Here is a 13,127-nt window from a genome sequence, read left to right as displayed (position 1 = left end):
AACCAATGACAGCGAAAAGAACCACCCTGCTCCAGAGGTTAGGTCCCCACCTGAAATTTGAGTGATGTGGGCTCACGTGCTTCACCCTGCCCAACTTCAAAGAACCCCTTAAGCGTCCATCCTCACTATGTTGTTGGGACAGACTCACACCCTGTGTAAGCTTTTCCATTTGTACCTGCACATACCACAACTATGCCTCGAGACAGGTTTATGCATCCTGAGTGAGGCTCTGAACACTAGGCTACTGGCTACCTATCTGAGCTCCTTTTGGCTTTCAAAAAAAAAAAAAAAATACCAATTACCTGCTGTGTTTATGCAAAACTAATGGACTAAGGGCATGAAATCCAAAAGCTGCAGTTTATTTATGCTGTCCCTTTTGGGCTTGCTTTGCCTCCCTAAGTAACAGCAACAGTTGTACAATGTCTGAAGGAAAATCAGTTAGGGATTTAAGAGGGAAATGATAATTAGTTCCTAGTCATGGACAACACATGCTGGTGAAGTACCTACCACAGCGGCTGAGGAACTAGCACCCACAAAGCAGAAGGCAGAGCAGCTGCTTCAGGCACAATGGGAGCAGAGGCCACGTCTGCAAGCACACAGAGCCCAGCGTCACTCTCACCAGTGCCTAACACCCAGCCACCAGCAGCAGCACACAACAATCCCTCGTTCTCAGGTACTGGGTAAGGCACACTGGTATTCAGGCTCACTGCATCTGCAGAAAACGCTTCTTGATGGCGCACGCCCTCCTGCAGGTGCATTAATAAATCTTGCAAATAAATAGAGGGAAATAAGACTGATAGTTAGCGTTCCCTTGGGACCCCTCTAATGAAAGACCGCTGGGTCGCAACACAATATCCATCCCACAACAGATCACTGTGCTGCTGCCAAAAAAAGGCCGCATGAGCTCTTCCTGCCAAGGCAAGCTGCAGCTCTGATACACCCTGTCAGAGTCAGTTAAGCAACAAAATAAGAGAGCTGCACCACCTGTGTCCCTTCTCCAAGCAGAAGTGCTCTGAAAGTTCAATTATCTTCCTGCAGCAACAAGTCTAACTTCAAATGGCAACTCAAAGGCTGCGTCTTCCTTTCAAGAACTGCAAGGAATGCTCTGAAGCAAGATATCTTCAAGTAAGCATAGAGTATCTGCCTTATTTAAGCTCTCCCGATCTCCTCATTATCATAGTATCTGAGCACATTTGTGTCTGGGTATACAGCTAATAGAGAAAAGCCATCATCTCTCCATGCTTCATTTCTCTCGTGTGCCTTGCAGATCTGCACTTCTACTGGGAAAACAGAAAGTAATCACGTATCTGATGAGCAGGAGATGTTACCTCCCCTTTGTGCAACTGCTCTGTTAACAGGATTTAGAAGTGCAAAGATGTGTACGAAAAACGCGTGTGTACACACACACACCCCAGCTCAGCACATTCTCAAACACCCAGCGTGTTTCAGCCGCACCATCAGGGCACTGGGCCCTGAGGTAGGTATGGCATGAAGGCGGGCCCTGAGGTAGGTATGGCATGAAGGCAGGCCCATCCCGCTCCCAGCTGAGATTCGGCCACTAACTAGGCCATCTGTACACCCCCCAGCAGTGAGAGCCGAGGATTCAGCCCACAGGCACGACTGCAGGATTGATGACCAGCAGATGATTCTGCTACCGCCTCACAGCGCTGCGATGTTTTGGCAATGGCACCTCAAGGCCATTACTGCTGACTGACAGCCCTGACACGAAGCGAAGTGCTGTTCTCGCTGTGGGTCCCTTTCAGTGCTAGTTCCTTTGGCCAGGGGAAGTGTTATCTGGCTTTCGTCTGAGCCGAGCGAGGGCCAGACAACCCACCTGACAGAACTGCTGTTTGCCCTAACAGGAGGCCTTGGGACATCACATTTGACCGGTCACAAGTCAATGGATCCTGCACGAACTGGCCTGCTAGAAAAGCTGGACTGTCAAGAAAATCAAGCTTCCTGCATCATCTCATGCTCCAGCCTCTAGAAGCTTGCTGCCTCCTGATGTATAGAGGAAATGAGGGAGGTTTCTTTGGGAGATGTAAAGTCTTGACCGTAACAGATGGGACAGATTTGTGGCTGAGGGAGAAGATGAGCAACCATCTGTAGGAAGAGAGAAAAACCTTGGGGAAATGGAGGAGCAGGAACAGGAACAAACAGTCCAGGGAAGTAACTAAGGGCCAAGAAGAAAAGGGAAGGGAGACCCTTTCCTGAGAGGAGCAGTCTGCTCTGCCACGGCAGGCAGGAAGGCCAGACCTGTGAGGGCGCAGGAGCACAGAGTCAGGGTATGTGCTGTGAAGGGGACAGGGAGGACATCCAGCGCATGCGGGAACCTCAGCAGAAACTTGGAAGCAGACATGGAGGGAACACATGCAACAAATTCAGCCCACAGACTGCAGTTTGCAATCCCACCCTGCCAATCTGTATCCAACCGCAGGTCACTCCTGGAAGCTCCAAGGATGTACCATTTCCTTTACCCTCCTCAGCCCCCTTTACAACTCCTGAAGGCCCAGTTTCTCCATCCGCCCTTCTTATGGCAGGAGGAGAGAAAAGAAACCCTACTGCCTCGTCTGTCTCTTCAGCAAGTCCTTGCTGCTGCCTACCCTGCACCTCTGCAGCCTCCCAGGCAGGTATCAAACTGTCTGGCAAGCTGCTGTCATCACAGGACCGGTCTCTGTGACAGCTGCGTTGAACAGCACTGCTCAAGATCATGCATCACTTATCCTGTGTCAGTATTTATTTCACTCATTCGTTAAAAAAAAAAAATAAAAAAAAAATTGAATGACAAACATAGTAGTTGCCAAAAAACGCACGTCTCCTGTATGCGATCAGCTAATTTTGCCAACTTTGCTCATAACCCATTGCAGGATTTTACCAATTTAAACCATACCGAAACTTCAAGGCAAACATCTGTATGCGTTTATGCATGTATTTCCAACTCAGAAAGGACAATCTCCCATTTTAACTACAGAAATTTCTCAGGCTTCTAGGAGACACAATTTTCAAGGCCTATCAATAGCAACTAAAACAACTGGTATTGTTTTGAACAAGTACAAACTTCCAGCTGCATGGCGTTATTTGCATCACATTTGGTTTAACTACACCTTCATTATCTGCTTGCCTATTATCACCTCAATGTGCTGTTTCAGTCATAAAGTGATTGATTTCTTCTACTCATTAGAAACGTCACACACCAGGAAAGTTATTGTCTTCATTTGGATTCGTTTGCCTGTGGATTACAAGAACACGCATTCCCCTCACCCAGTGGACCTTTGCAGAAACTTGCATCCAGTAGGCAGTTTAAATAGTAATAAGCACTGACAGATCCAGATCCCAGGGACCAACTTACACTGGGGGCAGGGATGTGATGAAAATCTAAAGCCATGGCTCCATGTCACCACGTATTTACTCTTTTGCTCCTGAGTCTGAATTACACTCTACAGCCATTCAGCTGCAGAAGCCAACAGCACTAAAACATTCCCAAAGCACTGGTGATAATTGGAAAAAAATCCATATACACCACCATTATCAAGATTAAATGGTTTTATATTCTAATAAAAGTTCATCTTGTGCTAATGCGCTACACCTATACACACGGTATGCATATACATGCACACACAACTGTCATTATGTCCATTTCTTGGAAGCAAAGATAGTAACGCGCAGGCATGTACAAGAGTACAGCTCCTTTCCAGCCGAGCCAGACAGCTACGTTATGATTTCTCCTGTTCGTCCCAACTACCCACCACCTCACAGAACATGATATGGCTTTATTTCAGTGATATGCTACTCCAAAACTGCCACCAACAAACAAGCACTAAATAGAGTCCAAATAACCCTAACTCCACTTTGCAACGTCAGGGTCTAGGAGCCCATTTTCTACTTCAAAACCATGCACCAGTGTTCAAGTTTGGCTGTATGTGCTCAGGCACTAGTTTCCAAGGAAACCAGGGACTGCATGAACATTGCAAAATGCAAGTCCTGTGCTCACTGTTCCACAAGTACGCTGTAGATATCTCCGTGACACAAACCCTCCCAGGTAGGTACTCTACCAGTGTTTCAAAGAGACCTTTATACAATTTCGGACTTTCGGATGTCAGCGTACACAGGACATACCAAAACAATGCTAATACATGCCACCAAGCTACTTTCTATAGACACACAGAAAAGGAGAAAGGAATTATTCGATAAAGGAGTTGTTTAAGGCTCCAGTGTAACAAATACTTTTTTTTTCCTGCTCTATTAGACCTTTGAAACAAAAATAAGCTGCACAAAATGTGAATGGTGTGGACTTCTCTGCCTGCACATACCCTCTGGAAATGTCAAAACAGCAACTGAAAAACATCTGCAGAGGTATTTATCCTTTAGCCAGCTACAAATGCATTTTGGCACCACAAAAAGCCAGAAGACAAGAAATATCAGCAGTACAGGCAGCTAGGGGTGTCATTTAAGACAGTAATCAAAGCAGTCTCCCAGGACCCTAACCTTAAGAGCAGGTTCATGTTCACTGACTTCTGAAATTTTAGCATACCACAGTATCAAGCAGCATAAGCAATGAAACCATTACATATCAAGTTGCTGTAGGGTTTGTTGTTTTTTTGTTGTTGTTGTTTTGTGTTTTTTTTTGTGTTTGTTTTTTAAACTCTGCAATGGAGCATCTTCCCCCTTGACTCACACTCTGCATCAGGTCCTCAGTGAGAGGGTGTTCAGTACAGGCATGAAGTCCTTTCCCCTTCCAGCACGTCTGCAGGACAGGTCGCTGCTGGAGGACGACCAGCCTAAAGCCTCGCGCTACCACATACAATTTTGCCCACTATCAGCACACTGATCTGGTGAGTTTTCTGACTCATTTCTGATACGTAGAATGCAGATTGTATTTAGCAACACAGGATGCAAAAGCTCAGGACAACTTTCACAGCAAGTCTGAAGAGAGGACATTCATGCCCAAGGCCAGGGATCTTATTTTCTGTATGTACTTTAAAACTACCCATCAACAGCATCCATCCAATAATACAGAGAAGAGGGAAAAAAAAACTCTAGAAAGTGAATTTACGGAGACTTATTAGATATTAAAAATATGTTAATGACAGCCCTTTGTTAAGAGCTCTTAGCTTGCTTAAAACTACTGTACTTGCTGAATAGCTTTGCTTTGCAGTCACCACAAAAAATCAATATAGTTTCTAAACAAAAGTTGTTTTGCTTAAAAACGTTGTGTTTTACACTTTGCTGCTAAAATAAATATCCAAAAGCTGCAGAGATTCAGAGAGCTTTGTGTTGCTTGCTGCTACTAAGCAAAACTAACAATAATTGAAATTGCATTGAAGTTTACTCTTGCTACCACTACTCAAAGCAAGAATCAGACACAAAATGACAAAACAGATGGTTTTAATACCTTTGTCCAACAAATTACTTTTGACCTTCCTTTGAATAAAAACATGTCTGGTCATTACAGTTTACAGTTGGCATAAAAATATTACCTGCCTAAATAAGCATACTTCAGAGATGACCCAGACACTACTTGGATATAGAAAAATCTTTGTCCTCTGCATAACTAGATACAATACAGTTATTCCTTACCACTGCTAGTAACCTGAGTCTCAGAAGGATGAATCATATGAAGAGCAAACCTATCAGCAATCTCAAACTGCCACTTCACAACACATTGAGTGGCACAGACTTCGAAGCACGAGTCACGTGCGTGCTCCTGTGCAGAGGAAAGCCCTACCCACCAGCACCACAGTACTTTGCTACTGCCAAACCAGACCTGTCAAAACAGAGCAAAATAACATTTGACTGACTTGCATTCTCCACTATCCTCGCCGTGCTGCACGCAAAGCTCCTGTCAGGGAGCATATAACCTTTCACAATGGAAACCCATCCCTGCGAAGCGAGAGAGACGGGTTTCTGAGCTCTCGGACCTGCTATGTGAGCACGCTGGGTGCCTGGGAGTCTCTGCAAGCTGCCTCGGCTGACCACACAAGTGGGGGAACAGCGGGCACCTCGTCCCTTCCACAGATCTCCTACCTGTGGAGAGGTGCTGCCCCACTGCCTCAAAACCTCTAAGTCCCCCATACCAGTGAAGTCCTAACCCTAAGGTCCCAAAGTCCCCTGAATCACAAACACCCACTGACTTCGGTGGATGCCAGAGCTCAATCAGGAATTAGCAGGTATTTCCAAGCATGTAAATTCTTCTTTGGGACAACGTTGACACTCAGACTGAATCAACGTTACATCACATAACAACCCCAGCAGTTAATTACACTCAGATCATAAATTAATTCCAACTGGTCCCATCACATGGAATTATATTTTGATACTGGGGAAAAAAATATAAGGTTGCATCACCGTCGCCTGTTTACATCCATCGCTGCTGACTGCTTTTGACATTATGTGCTGTGTGACACCAAAACCTGAATGCAGCACGACTGCAGAGGCTACCACTCCTTGCCTGGTTTCATAGCTCCTGCGTTACTTTTCAGGAAGCAATCACTGCAGGAAGGTTGTCTCAGCTCCTGATCACAGGCCCCTCACTAACCTCTGTTTTGAGTGGTTAAATTATGTTGCAACCATCCTCTAAATTATTGTAGAAACAGAAATGTGTGCGTTTTTTTTAAAAAATGGGCTGTTGTTATATTTAGAACTAGTTTAAGAGTTGTTATTAACGGACGGCTCCTAGGTACTGCAGCATAGACATCATTTATAAATATCAGCAGATAACTTTATGCAAACACTCTAAATATGAAGGGCTTTTCAAATATTTGTTTCTTTGTTATTACTATTATGATCGCTTAAAAATATGCCCCTGGCCCATACAAGATGTGCACATTTGCCTTCAAAGCATCGCTTTAGCTGTTGAAGGGATTTTGTTAAATCTCTTGTATGTACGTTGTACTTTCCCTAAGGCTATGCAACCAAATATGGGTTTCGGTTTTTTAAAACCCAGAACTCTTTAACACCACGCACAGACTGCTCCTCCCCTCCAAAATGAATATAAGATTTTGGCAGATTTCCCAATTTTACATTCAAAGCATTCCTAAGTCTGTTAACTCATAAAAACAAGTCTTTTTCCATCTTACTCAACAGTTTCTATAAATGACACAGCACTTTGCCTCATCTCAGTGAAGGCAATGACAGAGCACACACCACCTCTGACAAGAGAAGACCGGGCCCTATAAATCCTTCATGCTCATTAGCTCTCCGCTTTGGTTTCCATTCTGCTCGTACAATTTTTTTCCTTCTGGAAAACAAAATATGCTGATTACACGGTCTTCCATCAAAAAGAAACCATACAGCAGGGGCCGATCACAAAAGGAAACATCATTGGGTGTCCTGGGTGTTTTCCCATTTTAAGTGCAAAATAAGGAAAGCAAAGAAACAAATGCTACAGCTTCCTAACTGAAAAAGCTGTTCTTCGGTCTGCAGCTTTGTAAAATGTTAATTGAAATAACTGTTGGTACAAACTTGGTCTCACAGTACTCTTTTAAAGCTGACAAGCTGTTAGCAGTCAGAATATATCCTGCAAGAGGTCAAAGGTGTGGAAAAACAAACAGAGTAGCAATTCTAGGAGATGAAGAGGAGATAAGGATATGTCATGGCATTTTTCAGCCAGGGAAAAGCATCCAGCGTTCTCAACAGTCTTTACCAACTAACTCCAGTCACTTCATGAAACCTTTGGGGTGAAGAAAAAAAAAAAACACTTGAGACAACCTTAATCTAGTAACTTCAATACAAAGACTGAAAAATATGCAAATGTCTGACTTCTCTCATTGGTCTCATAACTGAGAAGAAACTGGCAGGATGTGTCCCTCTGCGTATTTTAGCTATATCCCCTCACATGAACTCCCATTTCACATTAGTAAGATTAAAAAATAATAATAATAAAGCCAAAATAAGCACAATATTGCAACAGGGACTAAAACTGAATGCTCTGAAACAGATTTTTTTAAAAAAACTGTTTATCTTAACCAGTGGTTTTTCTGCATGCAAGGTAACGCCTTGCAGGAATTTTCATGCTATTTTTCCATAAGAGGCAGTTAAATTTACTTTCACGCTTAAAAGACATTCAGAGTTTAATTATTTTATAACCAAGAATCTTCCATGTGGCATCAAAACAGCTTCCACAGATGTTTTACCACAGACAGACAGACAAGTAACACAAACCATCATGTTTTCATGATCAGCAATCATTTATAACAGACTTTTGCTGGCCCGTATAACATCCAGGTGCCTTAGGTGCTCCATCAGATCAGGAGGTCATACCCAGCACCACTTAGCTGAAAAGGGAAGGGAAGGAAAAAAAAAAAAAAAGGAAAAAAGCTGCAAATACAGGCAACCAAACAATTTTTTCCTTTGACCTCTTGGCGCTCCTACTTTGCATAATGCTGGAAAATGGGCAGATACCAAAGGCTGGATCCCATCACCTCAAGAATTGTTGAAGTTCAGCAACTGGGAAAAAAAGTCAACCCTGCCTTTTATGTTTTAATTGTGGTTGGCTTCTAGCTCCTTTCCACCCTAACCTCCAGTACCACCATAAACCATTGTTCTCAACATCAAAGTATCATAAAGATTGTGTTCTGCTTGTTTAATCAAGACAAGGGCTTCTCAACCACACGTGAGCGGACTGTGCAAGTCACATGTAGAAAAGTGTAAGAAAAATCACAATTTAAGTATTAATGATACCAATAAATTAAAGCAGTTGTGCTTCCTCACCCAGTTTCCCAGACATAGACACCATGATGAGAGCAGCTTATCTGGATTTTAATGGTAAGAACTCCAGGCAAAGCAGAACACACGGCTCTTGCTTCTGCTTTCTTTTACATAGGGATATCTTCCTTTCCACTGAGATGTTCAAATTAAAATTGCTCAACAGTGCCATACCTTACGGATTTAGAAAGTGCCTGAAATGACCACCGATCTCCAGGACACCGCATTGCCTCAGCAGGCATCAGTCCTCAGTTGTGCGGCTTTGAGAGCTGACCACAAAACACAGTTCAGGCAGAACTGTGAATACTAGAGCAGAGAACGGTCCTGAAGCTGTGAACAGTGACCTTTCCCACCTCCGCAATTAAGGTGTGTAGCAGTAACTCAGCCTGGAGTATCCTAAATGGCATCGGAGTATTGACCATGGAAGGTCAATATTAAATACAGCTTCAGGCAGGTAGCATGCACTACGCTCCCAGTGAGTCTACAGGAAGGCATTTATGGAACGAGAAACTAAAATTCAAGCCAGAAAATGTTAATTCAAAGCTTTGACAGGCTTCCTATGCATTTCACTGCACGGCTCAGACACTGAAGATTTGTTCTGCTTAAAGTTGGAGCTCTTTCACAAGCTCTTGGCGACTCAGCATACGGCTCTATCGGTTAAAACGCGAGATCCACCACATCTGACGTGCAGCAGCAGCACAGCCACGCGGGTTTCTCCACACCAAACCCTCTGGGAGCGAAGCCTTGACCCGCCACTGCCCTCAGCTCCCCACCACCATTTTGTGCTCGGACACCAAGGGGTGAGCACGCATACACCCGTGAGAGAAAAAATAAGTGTTTTTGTCAGCGACAAGCTGGCGTACAGTGGGAATTATAGCCCAGTCCCTCACGGCAGCCTTACTGTTAGCATTTTGGGTCTGCTGTATGCTAACTGAAGGTACCACAGGTATGCTCGCGGTGCCAGGGAGCACCAGCCCTCGGTCCCTCACGGCTCCTCAGCTGCCTTATGCTAGCTAAGAGCTCGGGCTGCCAGGCGGCCGGGCAGCGGGGCAGGGGGACGCTTTCTGCGACCACCACAGCATCGCCCCGCCGCCGGGACGGATCCCGATCCGCAGCCGTTCGCCTTAAAAGGGCAAAATATCTGTGGACAACCGGCGGCGGGGAGGGATGGAGGGCGGGGAAGGGGGAGCCTGCCCCCGCCACACGGCGCCTCCTCGGGCCCGGGCCCGACCGAGGGTCCCGGCAATGGCAGCCGCCTCCTGGGGCGGTTGCCGGGAGACGGCGGGGCCCCGCCATGGCGGCGGGCAGGGCAGGGCAGGGCAGGGCAGGGCCCAGGGCAGGCTCCGGCCCCGGCCCCGGCCCCGTTCTCGCTCTGCACCGCGGGCAGCCCCGGCGAGGGCGATGGGGAGCACCTGGGTGCCTCGCCCAGGGCACCTGCGCGGGTGCGGGGCGCTTTCTGGGTGGGTTTTGTACGCTCCATTATTATTATTATTATTATTATTATTATTATTATTATTATTATTATTTTGGTGGAAGGCTCCGCTGCCTTTTTGCAGGTGGGATGCGGCTGCCAGCCGGGTCAGCGCCGCGGCCACGTGCGGCGGCGACCTGCGTCCCGAAGCTGGGGGGGGGGGGGAGGGAGGAGAGAAAGAAAGAAAAAAAAAAAAAAGATAACGATGGAAAAAAACAACTACGGGGACGTTCTGGCCGCGACCCGGCGCTCCCGTGCCCGCTCGGTTCCGCGGGAAGATGTCAGCCGCCGGCCGGGCGCCTGCAGCCCCGGCGCCCCCCGTCCTCCTCTCCCCCCCGGAGCGCCGCGGCTCAGGGGCCGGGGGGCTCCGCTCCCTCCACGAAGCCGCCGCGGTCCGCGCAGCCCGCAGCGAGGCAGGACGGCGACACCCGCCCCATCCCCGTCCCTGCCGCTCTCCCTGCCCGCAGCCCCGCCGCCGGCTCCCCCTCTTCCGCGGCAGCTTCGCCCCCTCGCCGCCCACAGCCCCCGGCCGGCCCCGCTCCCAGCGGCCGGGCGCGGAAACTCCGCCGGTGCCCGGAGCTCGCAACTTTCCCGGAGCTGCAGGCGGCCGCTCAGCCGTGCTTACTGCGGGCTCTTGGGGTAGAAGGGGAGGGTGACGTGGCTCAGGTCCTGGATGTCGAAGGCGGTGGGCTCGGCCGAGATCGCCTGCCGCTTGGTCCGCTGCTCGCCCTGCAAGGTGCCGGCGCTCTGCTGCTGCGCCTGCTGCGTGGCGGGCCGGATCACCGAGCGGTACTTGTCCAGCTCGTTTTGCAGCTTCTGGATCAGTTCGTCCTTCTGGTCCAACTCCAGCTCCAGCTCGTCGATGAGCGCATCCCGCTGCCGCAGCTCCTCGATCTTCTCCTGCAGCGCGTACTGTAAATCCCGCAAAGTGCCCATGCTCCCGCCGCCGCCGCGCTCGCCCCTCGCCTGCCGCCCGGCAACTTTCCCCCGGGGCCGCCCGCCGCCGCCTCCCCGCCCCCGGCCCGGCTCCCCCCCACCCCACCCCGGCCCCGCTCCGGCCCCCGGGGCCCCGCCGCCGCCGCCGCCGGCCCCCGCGGCCCCGGAGCCGGCTGCGCGAGGGGCGCTCCCGCTCCACCGGCGCCAGGCGAGGCAGGAGGACGGGCGGGAGGCTCGCACACGCCCGCACACACGCGGCGGGCAGGAGGGGGCGGGCGGCCGGGGCCGAGCTCGCCGCGGAGCTCCCGCCGCCTGCCGGGCCGGGGGCAGCGCCCGGGGCCGCGGGGGGCCCCCCCCGGACGCCCCCGCCGAGGGGAGGCCGCTCCCGGCGGGCCCAGCCCCGTGGCTGCCGGTGCCTGCCGGGCTCGGCTGCGGGCGCTCTGTGGGGCTGGGGGTGTGAGGAGGCAGGGCGTGGGGGTCTCAGAGCACTTCAGAAAACACGCACGCAGTTAAAATGTGGGAGCCGGGCTCTCTGCACAGCCCCACAAAACCCAGGTGCTACCACACCGAACCCATGTGGGTGTAGCCGCCGAGGCACCGCTGCACGCTGGTTCTACCTCTGCCCTGCAGTTCATGGGGGCTGTGGCACAAAAATAACGAAATAAAATAAACGAGCCACATCGGCCAAACCGTCCGTGCCAAATGGCTCTGTTTTCTCTTGTCTTGCGCACCCCAAGCACAGAAAGGACTCTGCCATAGCACCTTAGAAGAAGGGGGAAGCTGTGGGCACGCAAATGGACAGTTTGGGGTTTCCCACAAAGATTCATGAAGAGCTGGGGTAAAAAAAAAAAAAAAAAACACACAGCCCAGGTAGATGTGAGCACTGAGCCACCAGCATGGATGTTTTCAGGGCAGCGCGTGCAGCTGCTTCAGCTCCTCCTGGAGTTTGGGCTGGGGAGGAGAGCTGGGGGATGCAATGGTGGATGGGGTTTTGAGGTGGGTGCTACCTACTACATGTTTGTATCTGCTGCTGGCAGTGTCCAGGCCTCCCAGCAGGGCATGGGAGAGGAATAAGAGAGATCCAGACAGTGCTCATGGGGTTGGTTTATTTTGGTGCTGCATGCTGGTGCTTGGCTGAGTCCAAAGGCCAAGCTCTCATCCTGCAGATGGTCTTTATAAAATTAAACAAAAAGTAAAAAGAACGGACAAGGAATTACAACTACTCCCTGTTCAACACTGCTGTTTGAAAGGGCCTGGATTCTGCTCATAAATCTGGTGTGAGGCTCTGCAGGTTCGTCAACGTACTTGGTACCTTCTGCATTTTTCAAGATGCGTGTGTGGAAAAAAATAGGGTTATGTAAAACGGTTCAGCTCTCATTCTACTTGCCATATATGCACCAGACATAAAAGCAAAGTTCTCTGATTGTTTTCATGAGTTGCCGCCACACTTTAAGTTCAGACAGCGTGTTTTTGCGTGTGTGTGTGTAGCTCTTCCATTTCAACCTTTCATAATTCACTGGGAGCAAAAATACCAAATACCTTCTGAACATTTCCATTTCAAAGATGGACGGTGTTAAATGGATGCACATGTGCTGCCTACAAACTAGAAATCAATGATAAAAAAATATATAGCATTGAGCCAACATGCTTCAAGTTGTATTGTTTTCCTCCCTACAGAAGCCATGCAGACTGGTGGATGAGGGAGATGCGATACAGTTAGCTGAAGCCCACCAGGATTCAAGAGAACAGCAGCCCTGGGGGAAATTTGTGCATAATTTCTCGATGACAAGCAGTAAAGCCACATTACTCAGTTCCTATTAGAGGTGCACTGCCTGTGACTGAGACAGCATTACAGAGATAAGAAAGGATCTGGAGAAAAACATGAGAAATTATGGGGAATAAAATTGGCAAGGAATTTATCAAGTATATGTAAAGGGAATATTTATTTACAGGTGGAAGGTAGGTTTTCAGAAGACCTACAGGAGAGATTATATGGCTCGGCTTTAGGTCTGTGACT

The 13,127-nt window shown here is 48.7% G+C and overlaps 1 protein-coding gene across 4 annotated transcripts in view; it reads right to left on the bottom strand.

Moving 5' to 3' along the window:
• Nucleotides 1-13,127, bottom strand: part of PRKG1 (protein kinase cGMP-dependent 1) — a 449,368-nt gene that overhangs the window by 410,684 nt on the left and 25,557 nt on the right. Inside the window, exon 1 of one of the 4 annotated variants that reach the window (XM_068689507.1) lies at nt 10,800-11,386. The exons of 2 other annotated variants lie outside the window; for them this stretch is intronic. In XM_068689507.1, the coding sequence (XP_068545608.1) occupies nt 10,800-11,110 (311 nt within the window). In that variant the 5' untranslated portion in view covers nt 11,111-11,386. Of the gene's footprint in view, nt 1-507; nt 774-10,799; nt 11,387-13,127 lie in introns of those variants that run through there. One more of the 4 variants, XM_068689509.1, reaches the window with a different exon arrangement.

Source organism: Anas acuta, chromosome 7 (genome assembly GCF_963932015.1).
Source record: "Anas acuta chromosome 7, bAnaAcu1.1, whole genome shotgun sequence".
In the NCBI taxonomy this organism is placed as follows: domain Eukaryota; kingdom Metazoa; phylum Chordata; class Aves; order Anseriformes; family Anatidae; genus Anas; species Anas acuta.
The sequence above is the reverse complement of the archived record's forward strand: the minus strand, read 5'-3'. Positions and strand labels throughout refer to the sequence as shown.